Raw genomic sequence first — 12,516 nt, forward strand, 5'->3', positions numbered from 1 at the left:
CTTACACTTAAATGCAACTTAGTGAAAATTGGATGTTGTTACTGTGCTACACCACATCCAGAGTCTGTTTATCACCAGGGACAAAACCAACATGCAGCTTGGATACACATTTGAATGAATATGACACTGATTGCCTGTGTGTATATTTACATTTACATATTAGTTAAGATGTCAGGGTTTTCTTTGTTTTTGTGGATTTGGTGCGGACTTCTGTCACATGAGTAAGTTCACCCAAATGACCTTTTGGTCTTTGTCCAGTTTGTTGTGTTGGCACTTTGTTGGTGCTGTTTTGGGAGGCCTGAATCGACTGAGGCTTTAAAAACCTCCCTATTCAGTATTAAGCTTTTGACCACACTGAACAGCATAATGTGACTAATATTACCTGAGCTGCATCAAGTACACATTTTGAGCTATGTTTTAGGAATCTGTTGCCCTGTTCAACTTTTCAGAGCACTGGGGCAAACCTGGGATTCCAGCTTATGGATTTTATGCCAAGGAAACCAAGTACAGACCCCCAACCGTTCATTTTAAAGACAACAGAGCAATGGACACATTTAGTGGATTTATTGCTGAGTTAACTCTTTATGAGAAGCCTTTTGGATTTTAATGTGAAGCCAAAGGAGTGACACATTTTCTCCTGGCCAGTGTGCTTTGGATGCTCACAGAAACTGGATTCTGTTGATGATGTGGGGAGGATATCCACTCCTGAACTGGACCTTTAATGGATCTGTTATCATTGCACAAGAGGAGATGAATGGATGGCAGCGGTTCTGAACTTTTCGTGATGTGGTTTTTGACCATCCCTCACCATATAGACAAGATGTTAAATCACAGTAAGCAAGGAAGAGTACCAATCTTGTGTGTCTGCCAGAGAAATGGTTTAAGATTTTGGGAAATATATGCTTTCTGTTGGTAAGCTACATGAGATGACTGAATATGTGCTATTTTAGTTAGAACTTTACTTAAAGCCTCTACCAGCACCTTTAAAGACCACTAAGTAACATATATCTGTAAAGACAAGGGCGTAGGTTTAGCATGGACGGAGGGGACCAACCCTACCAATAACTCGATTCCCTCTTAAAACCCCCTCATTGGGCACAGGAAGGGTATAATTCCATTGGAATCTTAGGTCCCCAACAATGTCAAAAGCAGATCTACATCCTTGTGTAAAGATATAAATGCCAAAAAACAGGTTGTGGTTGTAAATGGTTTTTGTGCCGGCTAGAATTAGTGACTTCTCAAAGTCTATTGGCACACACCTTAAAATGCATCATTACAGCAGATTGTTTAGAACTTTCTTTGGGGCTACATCTTGATTTCAATTGCCTGTTAAAACAGCTGGAAAGTTAAGGTAACAACCCTGCAGCTGTCACCTGGAGGCCTCAGTCCTACTCACCCTATTTCAGCATTTTGTTTTTTTTTTTAATAATAACTCATACAATAATTCTGTTGCAATGTCTCTACAACAAATGCACATATATTTCCCAAAATGTCAAACTATTTATTTACTTTTATCATGAATTTAGAAAACTGAGTCCACATTATTCTTTTGATAGAGCACGGTGCAGGTTTAGTGTAGCCTTTATGATAGCTCCTCAATAGAATCCTCCATGTTTAAATGAAATGTATGCCTTGTTTTTTTAATAAGGGCAGGCGGAGCAAATAAGATCTTTTGAGGGAAGGAAAGCCACCAACTGTTATTAAGAAAAATTAAAAAAGAAACGCCTCAGTAAAAGGGCCGCAATCTACCACATTGAGATGTTATTCATACGCAATGTTACATACACAAACTGAATGAAATCATGTAGATCATTTAATCTCTTTGTGTGTGTTTGAGTGTTGAGTGTAAGAGAGCGAGCCTGTGTATGCACAACTGTGTATTAACTGAAGTGTGGACCATCACTGTGAGGTCCCTCTAGGCCTTCTCATGGTCACACACCTGTCCACAACAACGTGTGCGCACCTATTGATGTTGACGCTGTCCTTGTTGGTTTCATCTTTGATTTTACTTCATTTTTTCCTCATCATTTTGTTTTTGTGAGGATGAAAATGTCATTCATAAAGTTTCTATTGTAAAAAAAAAAACGTACATTGTGGGGTTTGTTTGCAGTACAGCTTTGACATCTGTTTCATGAGAAACAGACAACGCAACGCATTAAGTTGGGTTTGGAAGTAAAATTAGCAGTGATATGCAAATGGCGAGTTGTTGTGTTGGAAAGTTGGAAAATCATTCAAAATAAAACAGTATGTCATTAAGGCCTACTGAGAGGTTTTAACCTTGTTTTAAGCCACAGAATGACCATCTATTCTACATGCTACATGAATTATTGGTGTGTCAAAGGTCATTTATCCCAAAGGGTTGGTCCACCCAAACCACAGGAACTTTCCTACTGCTACACAACCCTTATACTGCAAAACAGCAGCAACAAACACACAAATATATATTAGTAATATACATTCACTGATTCTGATTTGATTGTGTAAAGATGATACTAGGATATTCCATAAATCATAATAAAATAAAACGGTTACAAAGCTACACAGTAAACGTCTATCATGAAGGTCATTTTAATCGAGAACAATTGCATCGCTTTTAACAGTGGGCGCAGAGCCTGTATGCCATGCCGGCATGAAATGAATAACTGATTGCAGCTTTTACTGAATGTTCATCAGTTTTTCTTGACAGCGTGTATCTCATCAAATTAAAATGACAAAGGTCACTCTAAGATCTCCCACTGACCTCCACCTCTATGTTCCTTTGTTCCCTGCAGTTTCATGTGTGTCCTGTGGAAAATAGCAGCTAATTAAAGAAAGCACTTCCATTTTGCTTTATGAGTCAGAGAGCACATTTGTATCTTTAATGATTCCTATTTCATCCGCTCAGCAGAGGCTGATAACGTTTGCAGCATGAGGTTCATGCTCAAAGGAAGTACCGTACCTGTGTAGTAGTAAGCAATAGTGAGCAGAGTCAAGATTTCAGCCCAACTTTGATTACACCACTTTCTGTGGAAAATAAAACAATAATTTACAGTAATGTTTTTAGTTTTACAGTGCTCACGGTTCAATTTTTCTGCATGAGAATGCATATCTTTGAATAATTATGTAGTACATTTAGTTCATCACTCCCAACCATTATGGTTATCTCAGTGTTCATTGACGTTTATGATGATAGGTACAATGAGCTGGAATCATTACATAATATTTGCTTAAATGGCCAGTCTTACTAGCATAATAAAATGATATCATTACTTTGAGATGATTGAAGCAAGGCGTCTGGACTTGTAGACTTTTCAGGACTACAAGTCCAGACGCCTTGCTTCAATCATCTCAATGAATATGACCTGAATGACTGAGAACCTTCATACTGTGATATCCATTACTTGCTTGCTTTTAATTTCTGGTATACAAAAGTATATCTCAGGTTTGTTTTGATGGTTTAAAATCAGCTGAAGTCTTCGTCTGCCTTCGTGCTTTTTCTGTCATTATAAAATATAGATTTAAAAGGTATATAAATTATACCTTTTAAACATTCACTCTGTGTTTCTTCCCTGTAGTGGGCTTTATCTTCTCTCAGAGGGCCCACATCAAAACCATTGAGTGACCTTCAGTGTTTTGGACCTGTGATGCTAAAAATACAATTTTGGGAAAATAGTTTTTGTCCCCACCACATGGCAGCATCTGCTGTCTACAACATATTTTTACTGTTAAACTTGACCTTGCTATTTATATCCCAGGATATAGAATAGAATAGAAATACTTTATTCATCCCAAGCTGGGAAATTTGCAGCAGCCAAATACAGTCACTCAATCATACCAAAATAAATAACAAATATACCTCCAACGGTAAAATTAAACAGTATACATTATTAACAGCAAGATAAATATAAACACAGGTGCAGAAGCAAAAATGTGCAATTTGTAATGCAGGTATAAATATAAGTCTGAAACGGATTGTGCAATTTGGTATGAAGATATGAAATGATATGATATGATATACAAGAACAACAGTGTGAAATTTGAAAGTAAGAAAAACCTTGTGCAAAACCTTGTGCAGAACATGTCCTATACAGCACTGAGTCTGTGTTATCTCTGGCACAAAGATGAGGTGTTGTACAGTCTTACAGCATGAGGCAGGAAAGATCTTTTGGAAAAGGCGCTCCGTTGTCTGTCCAGTACAGGGAGGAGAGGGTGGTCGGGGTTATCCATGATGGATAACAGTTTGTTCAGTGTCCTCCTCTCCACCACTGCTTCAAAGGTCTCTTGTCTGCAGCCAATGACAGAGCCAGCCTTCCTGATCAGTTTGTTCAGTCTGTTGGTGTCACTGGCTGCAATGCTGTGTATAGGGTGTATAGGGTGAACAGGAATGGGGAAAGCACAGTGCCCTGTGGGGCTCCTACACCACTCATCACCGTATCAGACAGGACACCACCCAGCTGGACGAATTGTGGCCTGTCTTGTCAGGTAATCAGTGATCCAGGAGACAGTGGACCCGCCAGCACCCATCAGCAGCACCTCACCGTGGGGGGAGGAGGGGAGAACTGAGAAGTGGTTGGAGGGGGAGGGATAGAGGAGACAGAAGCAGTCTGAGAGCTAAACCTGTTGAAGTGGGTGTTTAACTCATTAGCTCTCTCCCTGCTGCCATCAGTCAGTCTCCCTTTCCCCCCACATCCTGTGATCTTCTTCATTCCAGACCACACCTCCCTCATGTTGTTTTGCTGGAGATTGGCTTCCAGCTTCCTCCTGTAGGAGTCCTTACTCTCCCTCAGTTTGTCTCAGTAGGTGTTGCACCCTCCGCAGCTCCTCCTTGTTTCCAGACCTGAAGGCTCTCTTCTTCTCGTTGAGTAGAGTCCTCAGGTGGCTGGTGATCCACGGCTTGTTGTTATATTGAATGTATTCTGTGATGCAGTCCGTCATTCCATTGATGTCCTCCTCATGAGGCTGGCAGAGTGCATCCCAGTTTGTGCACTCAAAGCAGTCCTGCAGGGCCGCCTCAGTCTCCTGTGTCCACCTCCTCACACTCCTTGTGGACACAGGCTGCTTCCGGACAACGGGCACATACCTTGGTTGGAGCAAAACTAGGTAATGATCTGACCTGCCAAGGGGGGCAGTGGCACTGTATGCGTCCTGTGCATTAGCATACAGCAAGTCCAGAGTTTTATTGTCCCTAGTGGCGCAGTCCACATACTGTGTGAAGTCAGCAAGCGTTCTGTCCAAGTTAACATGATTAAAATCCCCAGTGATAACCATGAAGGCATTAGGCTGCTGCGTCTGCAGGTGGGAGACGGTGGAGCTGATGACGTCAGTGGCGGCCTCGGCATCAGCTTGACCACAATTACAGAAGTAAACTCGGTGCATCCTTGCATCTTTTTATTAAGACATATCGAACTAAGCAAGAAAATTTCTTCCTGGCTTATTTTTACAGAAACTCATTTGCTTGCATAAGAATTTACAGTAAAGACAAAGCAGTAAAACCAGAAAAAGTCAGAATCATTCAGTTACGTAAATTACGTAAGTTACGTAGTTACGCAGTATTTTCAGGATAGATGTTATCTGATGTTCTACCAAAAAAAGCAGTGTCCCACATTCCATCTGGCAGGTATTTCTCTCCTCTAACATCCCCTCTGTTTAGTCTACCTTGTGACACATCACTGTTTTCCCTGCTGAGCCTCTAAGTGTCTTTGTGCTGCTCTCAGTGTGTCCTGCAGGTCTTTGTACCCTGCCAGAGTACAAGCCTCCTCCAGCTGAGCCCAGCGGTAATCCTGATGCTCATCAGACAAAGCCACAGCTGTCCCTGGGTCCTTTAGCTCAGCAAGCCAGTACAGCACCTCTTTGGGTCTGCCTCGCACCTCGTAGTGCAGCTCCTGAAGGAATCCATCAATCACACGAAGATGCTCAGCCCCCAGGCCCGCTTCTTCCTTGGTCTCCCTCAGAGCTGTGGTGAGGTCGTCCTCACCTGGGTCCACATGACCTGTGGGTCAACATAATACAGTAGATGTAGAATTTGGTTAATTAGTGCCTATTATTAAGCAAAGAAAATGTATTCTTCATACCTTTGGGTGGGGTCCAGTGGTGGTTTCCGTAGGAGGTCTGCAAGAGGAGATACTCAATGTTTCCTGGAGGGGGAATGCAGTTGGCAAGGCGTCGAAATACTATAAAACCACAGGCTCGCAGTGCCATTGTCCTGTTTAACAAAGGTACACACAAACAATTTTTGTATTATGTTCCAGCTGCAGAAATACAGCCACAAGACACATTATCTTGTATTGTATGTTATGTTATATTCATGACTACAGATACACTTTCTAGAGGGAAACTTACATTACTTTATGTAGAGAGTAAATAATCTCCTGTCTTATTAAATGTTCCTACGGAATGGTTAGACACACAAAAGTGTTCCACATTATGTTTTGCAGAGTAGTGGCCCACACCGTATACCAATGCTTTATTACAAACTGGTGAGTTAGCCTGTCAGGACCATGGTCAGGACAAAGTCCAGCAGTGCAGTGTGCATCTGGAGTTAAACAAAATTCTTCATGAGGATTTTTTTTACAACACAGCTGGTATTGATACATCAAATATGAACAGTGTTTCTTAAACAATATTAACCAACACATTATCTTCCACCTACAATATAGATTGACAGCAACACAGCAGCTACGTTATTCACTAGTAAATAAATATCTTCTACCATGTTAGCTGTCTTCTCTGCCTGCAGATACCATACGGTCTGGACTTGCTCAGTCGCTTTTATAGCTTTTGTTTTTGTTCCGTTTCTCTTTCTCCAGCCGTGCCGCTGTTTCAGTTTTAATGCTCAGAGACTGCAGGTCTTATACGCAGTTTGCATTTTATGTTTAAACATGTTTACAACTTACTGTCAGCTCAAGATGATACGATTTAACTGGACGCTATCTGGTTCTTTACCGAGCTGAGAGCACAGGGGAGCACAGCGGTGCACCGGGAAGTGTGTCCGGCTGCCTTTATTACGGGTAGAATGGTTCCGGTTTGAAAAAATAAAAATACTTAATGTGCACAGTATTTTACTATTGTTACATTTTAATAATAACAGTGTTCTGCCCTCGCAGTACGACTTCAGCTTGTACAGCTAGACAGACAGTTAACAGCAAACGATAAGAAGAGAAACTCCAGAGCTTCTGTTTGAGGATTGATGTCTTATTTCTTAAGTTTTCCTTCATTCACATTTCTTTTTTGTAAGACTGTAAGATCAAACCGAAAAAGGTGTAACGTCTGTTGTGATCTTTAACCCAATAAAGTATAAAAGGAAACAATATTCTTTGTATCAAAACATCTATACAACAAATTTCAGACGTTCCTAATGAAAATAAATCAAACTAGAAAAGGGCATTTCCTGAAGAAAATGCAAGTTTGATTGCTGCAGCTGAAGCATTGCTTTGAACGCTGATGTGAAGGATTGCTCTGAATTGCTGGAGAATCAGAGCAAATCAGAGCTTAGTATGCCTCTGTGTGTCAGCCTGTCACCATGGTAACAGCAGAGGAGACCTTAAAAAACCACTCCAACTTTGAGAGCCTTGCGTGCAGAAACGATCCGGAATTAGAAAGATCTGAATACAAGTTTGATAGAGCAGCATCTAATGAGCGTTTTAAGACTAAAATGGTGTCTGTAGCTTGAAATTTGTAGGAGGAGATACATTTGGCAGATGACCCTCGTTGAAGGGCTCTCTCATAGACTCCCATGTTAAAAATGACACCGAAATTGCTTAATATTTGAAAAATTATAATTTTTGAAAAAAACTTCAAGTTGACCCGGAATGTCCTCTGTGAGATTAAGATTTTGATAGTTGAATGGCTGAAATCGGTCAATGTATGCTGAAGATACGCTGCGCCAAAAAAACTTACGGAGGAATAAAAAAGAAGAAGAAGAAGAAAGGAGTTTGATTGCCTAGCAACGGCAATCAAACTAATTACTTATAGACAAAGATCGGACCAAACTTAGTAATGAAGCAGACTCGTGAATGATTCCTTTGTGCTCATACAGGTCCGTCCCCGAAATGGGTCCGACTAGGAAATATGACTGAGCGCTGCAGGCAAAACAATTGGTCCGACTAGAAACTATGACACAGCGCCGCAGGGCGGAACAACAGCTTTGTACTGTAATGCAGGAATCCAATCTATGATGACGTATTATGTAGTATAATGTGATATTATACTAAAAATCAAATGTAGGATGTAGGAGAGTTTCCAATATTTTCCTTTGAAAATGTTTGAAATGTGGTGTATGAGAGTGAATGTAATAACTTTAGCTAGAAAATAAACCAGAATTTTAGGGAAAAGGATCATTAAAAAGTATAGGCCCTGTGTTAATCTAATCTGTTAATTTAAAAATCCTAATGGAAATATCTCCCAATGACTATATGACTATATGACCCAAATGAATCTATAAACATATAAGGTTTTTTCATATGTTAAATATCTGTTGTGCCTGTGTGAGACAGATAAGAAATGTACCCAGTGTAGGTAGGGCCAACTGAAGACAGCCCGTGTCAGAAGATAAAATAAATGGACCACGCACGCACGTACTGCAGTCTCAAGTTGTCAGCAGTACAGAAGTTCAGCTTGACGGAGGAGACAAACGGCTTCATTTCAAGGTAAATCTAAATTAGGGGTTATATGCACTTTGTTATTTTCAAGTAGAACCAAATACATGGGGAGTCAGAGACAGACAAACAGAGCGGTTGAGAAACACTTTGAGAGGCCCATGTAAATATATACATATATCCTTTAGTCCTTGTGGGCTCACTTGAAGATTTTTTGGCCTGACCTAAATAATTATTTGGCTGTTCTGAAGCTCATTCTTTCATATCAGCTGTCTGTGCTTTAGCCACAGGCTTCAGGACATGTGACTCTGCTACTATACTGTGCTTACTCAGCCTGCGCTGAAGCACTCATTATCCCATTCTTCTATACATGAATCATACTTGCATCCAGACATTTTTGGTATACAATGCCTGTCATGAAGATTACACAGATGATGTAGCATTGTGGCCTCTGAATAACCAAACTCATCTTTAACCCTTAAATGCAGGTCATGTGCAGCAACTACTCAGATATTGATTGCACTCTTATTTTGCATTTGAGAAACACACGTCAATAATATTGACTGCATTTTATTATTTATTATGATGGGCTGTATATGTTCACTTGAAGATTAAGAAGTGATGGTGACTCAATATCAGGGATTGATGCTTTAGTTCCTGGTAAGTTTGCCTTCGAGCTGATCAGTGCCAAGAGATGTTCTTGCCTGAGTATTCCAGAGGTGTTGTGTACTTAATTTAATCTGACAGCTGGGATGTGAGGTGCCAACACAATAATCCCACTGACAAATCCAAATGCTACAGTTTTCACGTGAAGTGCAAGTTCTTAAACGTAAAGTAGGCCACAGCATGGATTCTTTGCTGCACAGATGACACAGATAGTGAGATAATGAAGCCCAGTCTTATAAACTACTGATGAACTGCACATCGCCTTATCCAATTCTGATATTTCCCTGCTTATCCTTCACAGAGTCATGGAGGACAAGGAGCAACCAGCAGGCGGGCTTCATTTGGTGGGCAAGAAAGATGAACTGATAGAAGCAAAGCAGTCTTTCAGAACACTTGAGGGTCGGGACTTACTTATTATCTACCACCAAGGAGCCTTCTATGCCATGGACTCATACTGTTATCGTGAGTACAGATTTTCTATAACCTAGCTCAAATAATTGCAGCTTAATGTCTTTTTCCTGTATGTGCTCATTAGGAAATAAATTACAAAATCTTCTGCTGGATTACTTTAGATTACTAATGTTTTTTGTAACACTTTAGATCACGTCAATATTATCTTACATAATATTGCATGAAACTGTGAAATGACATTGACACAGTTTTGGTGTCTTGAGTAGACTGAACCCAGGAGTCACTCTGATAGTGTTTTTGCCTTTTATTTTCTACAACATCATGTTAGTATGACAAAGCCATAAATATTAAAACCAAAATATGTGAATTAAAAGTTCTATACAAGAAAATGAAAAGGAAAAAACAGCTATATGTATGTAATCTGTCACTTGATTGAGAGTGTAACTGAATCAGATTTGTTGTAAATGAGATTTTGTGTCCTAACACATAAAAGTGGTGATTGGACATTCAGCAGTGAGCTGCCTTATTATGTTGTCCAAAGAACATTTTAGCACATATTGTCTTGAAAGTGTGTCCAGTCAGCACAAGGTTAGTGTGCTACAAACTGTGTGCTTAGTCTGCAATACACTGATCCTCTATCCTGTCCACAGATGCTGGGGGGATGCTGCAGAATGGAGACATTGAGGTGAGGTTTACATGACTTAAAGGATTAGATGTTGTGTCTTTGGCTGACCCATAAGAAAAACAAAATGCTGTTTAAGTTTAAGTATCAGGCTTTTTGTTTTTATTCTGCTCTGCTTTCTCCTTTTATTAATTCTGCACTAAAAAGCCTACAAGCATCTGAGCTGAGGCACAGAGGGAGACTGTAATTATTATATCAAATTTGCATATAATTAATGTTACACTGTTACTTAATCTGAACTCATATATCATAGGTTAACTGCTTTCTTTCCACATATACACAGGATTTTGATGGCAGGCTGTGCATTATTTGTCCAAAGCACAAGTACAAGATATCCTTAGCCGAAGGTGAGGGCTTGTACAAGGGCACCGACCCCAGTCAAAATCCACCTGGGCCCAAATGGTACTCCAAAGGTGTGAAGCAGCGGGTCCACACGGTCACGGAGACTAATGGAGAAGTCTATGTCAAGCTGGCCAAGGAGCCGAGCTGGATCGAATCAGACTACTACCAAGGAGAGAAGGGCAAAGTGGAACGAGCGAAAGCTGAGGCAGCTGAGAAGAAATCATCTTGACAGAAGTGGATGAGGACTGCATCTCAATAGTCTCTTTTATTGTGTTGTCTGATCTCCCCTAAGTGGTTGCATGATGATGGTATGGGGAGGATTTTTGATGGCATCCATTTAATGCCCTATATTAAAAAATCAGAAGGGCCTGCTGGTTTTAAAATAGATTGCATTTTGATGAAGATGTTTAATACAAAGCATGCTGAAACCATCATTTCATTCATTCAATAAACTTTCTGATGAATTTTGATTTGTGGTTCTGTCCTCTCAAATTGGACAGAAACACCAGGAAACTAGCTCTCTGCATTTCAATAGTCTTCATGCATTATGCATAATGTGAATGAGTCAATGAGATAAGAAGCTTCAGACTGATCAGTGAGCTCCTAAAGTGGAAAGAATCATTTTAACATTAAAAAATCACAACAGAGCATTTTGTAGCTGCACAAATGTGGCATGAGACAACACCATGAAGCCTTTTTTCAGCTAAAGGCCTGTTCTTAACCATTTGATGTAAAAAGACAGCAACATGGCCCACAGAGCTACAAACGCCATGAGTTGATAACACCAAAAGGCTGTGGGTTGTAAATAATGTTCCTGTGTGCATGAATGATGATGCTGGTCTGTGTAGCACAGCTAACTCTCAGCCAGCGCTTGTCTATGTGACACTTTAGATACAATCAAGGAATGCACATAGCCGTGGGTTACACAGCAGAAGGGCTCTGTGCTGAACACAAAGTTACATTATGTTAAATATTAAAATATGATTATGTAGTCAACTTGTGAATCTTGACACAAGGCAGGGACAGTTATCTGCAGGTGGTCATTTACAAAAGGTCAAGTGGAGGGCTGTTTGTCAAGATAAAGAGCAGACACAGGGGAAAGTGTTTAGCATCTACACCAGAAGGAGTGTGTGCTCGCAGCATGGATTTACAGTGTCGCATGGCATTCAAACAAGGCCTGCTTTTATGTTGTGCATTATTCATTGTGTTTGTGAATGACACAAGAGGCTCTGATTAAACCTTGGCCTATTCTTCCTCTCAAATAGCTCTGGAAGCCGTGGAGTGTGTCCAAGAGGGAACTACCAGGTCTCCTTATTACCTTCCATCCACAACAAAAACACCCCCTATAGCCAGCCTCACTGTGTTTATATTTTCTTCCCGTGTCAGCAAATAGCCCAACACTTGCTCATTGTGTTTGTCATGATCACTATCATTAACATTGCACCCCATGCTGCTGCACCTCAGAGCAGCTTCTGTTCAGAGTCTCTGTGTGAAACAGGCTGGAGGTCTGATGGAACTTTGAAAAGACAACAATCTGTCGAAAGTCTGTCTGAGCGAGCCAAACAACACTGTCATGTCCTGCACGGCGGTGTGTGTGTAGTGGCGCGCGCTGCTTCTACATTGTGCGTGTTGCTGAGTCAGGCGAGACCACTCACGGTTCAGTCCTTTGCTCTCTCTCTCTCTCTCTCTCTCTCTCTGTGCCAGTGACACTTTTGTTTTATCCGCCTACGCCATTCATACGGTCCAGGACACCGGGGCGCGAAGCTGCCCTCTCCTCGTCGTTAATTGTGTTTTCCACCGACTGACAACTTGTTTGTGTGTTAGCGCATTGGCTGCCCATGG

At 40.8% G+C, this 12,516-nt stretch overlaps 2 protein-coding genes across 5 annotated transcripts; one reads left to right on the forward strand and one right to left on the reverse strand.

Moving 5' to 3' along the window:
* Positions 1-5,350: 5,350 nt before the first annotated feature.
* nudt2 (nudix (nucleoside diphosphate linked moiety X)-type motif 2) lies at positions 5,351-12,465 on the reverse strand. 4 transcript variants are annotated; one of them, XM_028405550.1, is made up of 3 exons: positions 12,330-12,465; positions 6,051-6,181; positions 5,351-5,968 (listed from the first exon to the last, which is right to left on the reverse strand). In XM_028405550.1, the coding sequence occupies exons 2-3, from the start codon at positions 6,175-6,177 to the stop codon at positions 5,646-5,648; spliced, it is 450 nt and encodes a 149-aa protein (XP_028261351.1). In that variant the 5' UTR covers positions 6,178-6,181; positions 12,330-12,465; the 3' UTR covers positions 5,351-5,645. The 4 variants fall into 4 exon arrangements, with proteins under 4 accessions (XP_028261351.1, XP_028261349.1, XP_028261350.1 ...); XM_028405548.1 differs by lacking the exon at positions 12,330-12,465 and adding an exon at positions 6,873-6,989; XM_028405549.1 differs by lacking the exon at positions 12,330-12,465 and adding an exon at positions 6,689-6,841.
* Positions 8,537-11,037, forward strand: rfesd (Rieske (Fe-S) domain containing). The gene is made up of 4 exons (XM_028405546.1): positions 8,537-8,624; positions 9,541-9,701; positions 10,301-10,335; positions 10,616-11,037. The coding sequence occupies exons 2-4, from the start codon at positions 9,545-9,547 to the stop codon at positions 10,901-10,903; spliced, it is 480 nt and encodes a 159-aa protein (XP_028261347.1). The 5' UTR covers positions 8,537-8,624; positions 9,541-9,544; the 3' UTR covers positions 10,904-11,037.
* Positions 12,466-12,516: the final 51 nt, after the last annotated feature.

Source organism: Parambassis ranga, chromosome 5, assembly GCF_900634625.1.
Source record: "Parambassis ranga chromosome 5, fParRan2.1, whole genome shotgun sequence".
NCBI classification, from domain to species: Eukaryota; Metazoa; Chordata; class Actinopteri; family Ambassidae; genus Parambassis; species Parambassis ranga.

Coding starts and splice junctions, on each gene's coding strand:
- rfesd (XM_028405546.1), top strand. CDS start 9,545: ATGGAGGACAAGGAGCAACCAGCAGGCGGGCTTCATTTGGTGGGCAAG. Junction 9,702..10,300: donor CATGGACTCATACTGTTATC/GTGAGTACAGAT, acceptor TCCTGTCCACAG/ATGCTGGGGGGATGCTGCAG. Junction 10,336..10,615: donor TGCAGAATGGAGACATTGAG/GTGAGGTTTACA, acceptor ACATATACACAG/GATTTTGATGGCAGGCTGTG.
- nudt2 (XM_028405547.1), bottom strand. Junction 5,969..6,050: donor CCACTGGACCCCACCCAAAG/GTATGAAGAATA, acceptor GTTGACCCACAG/GTCATGTGGACCCAGGTGAG.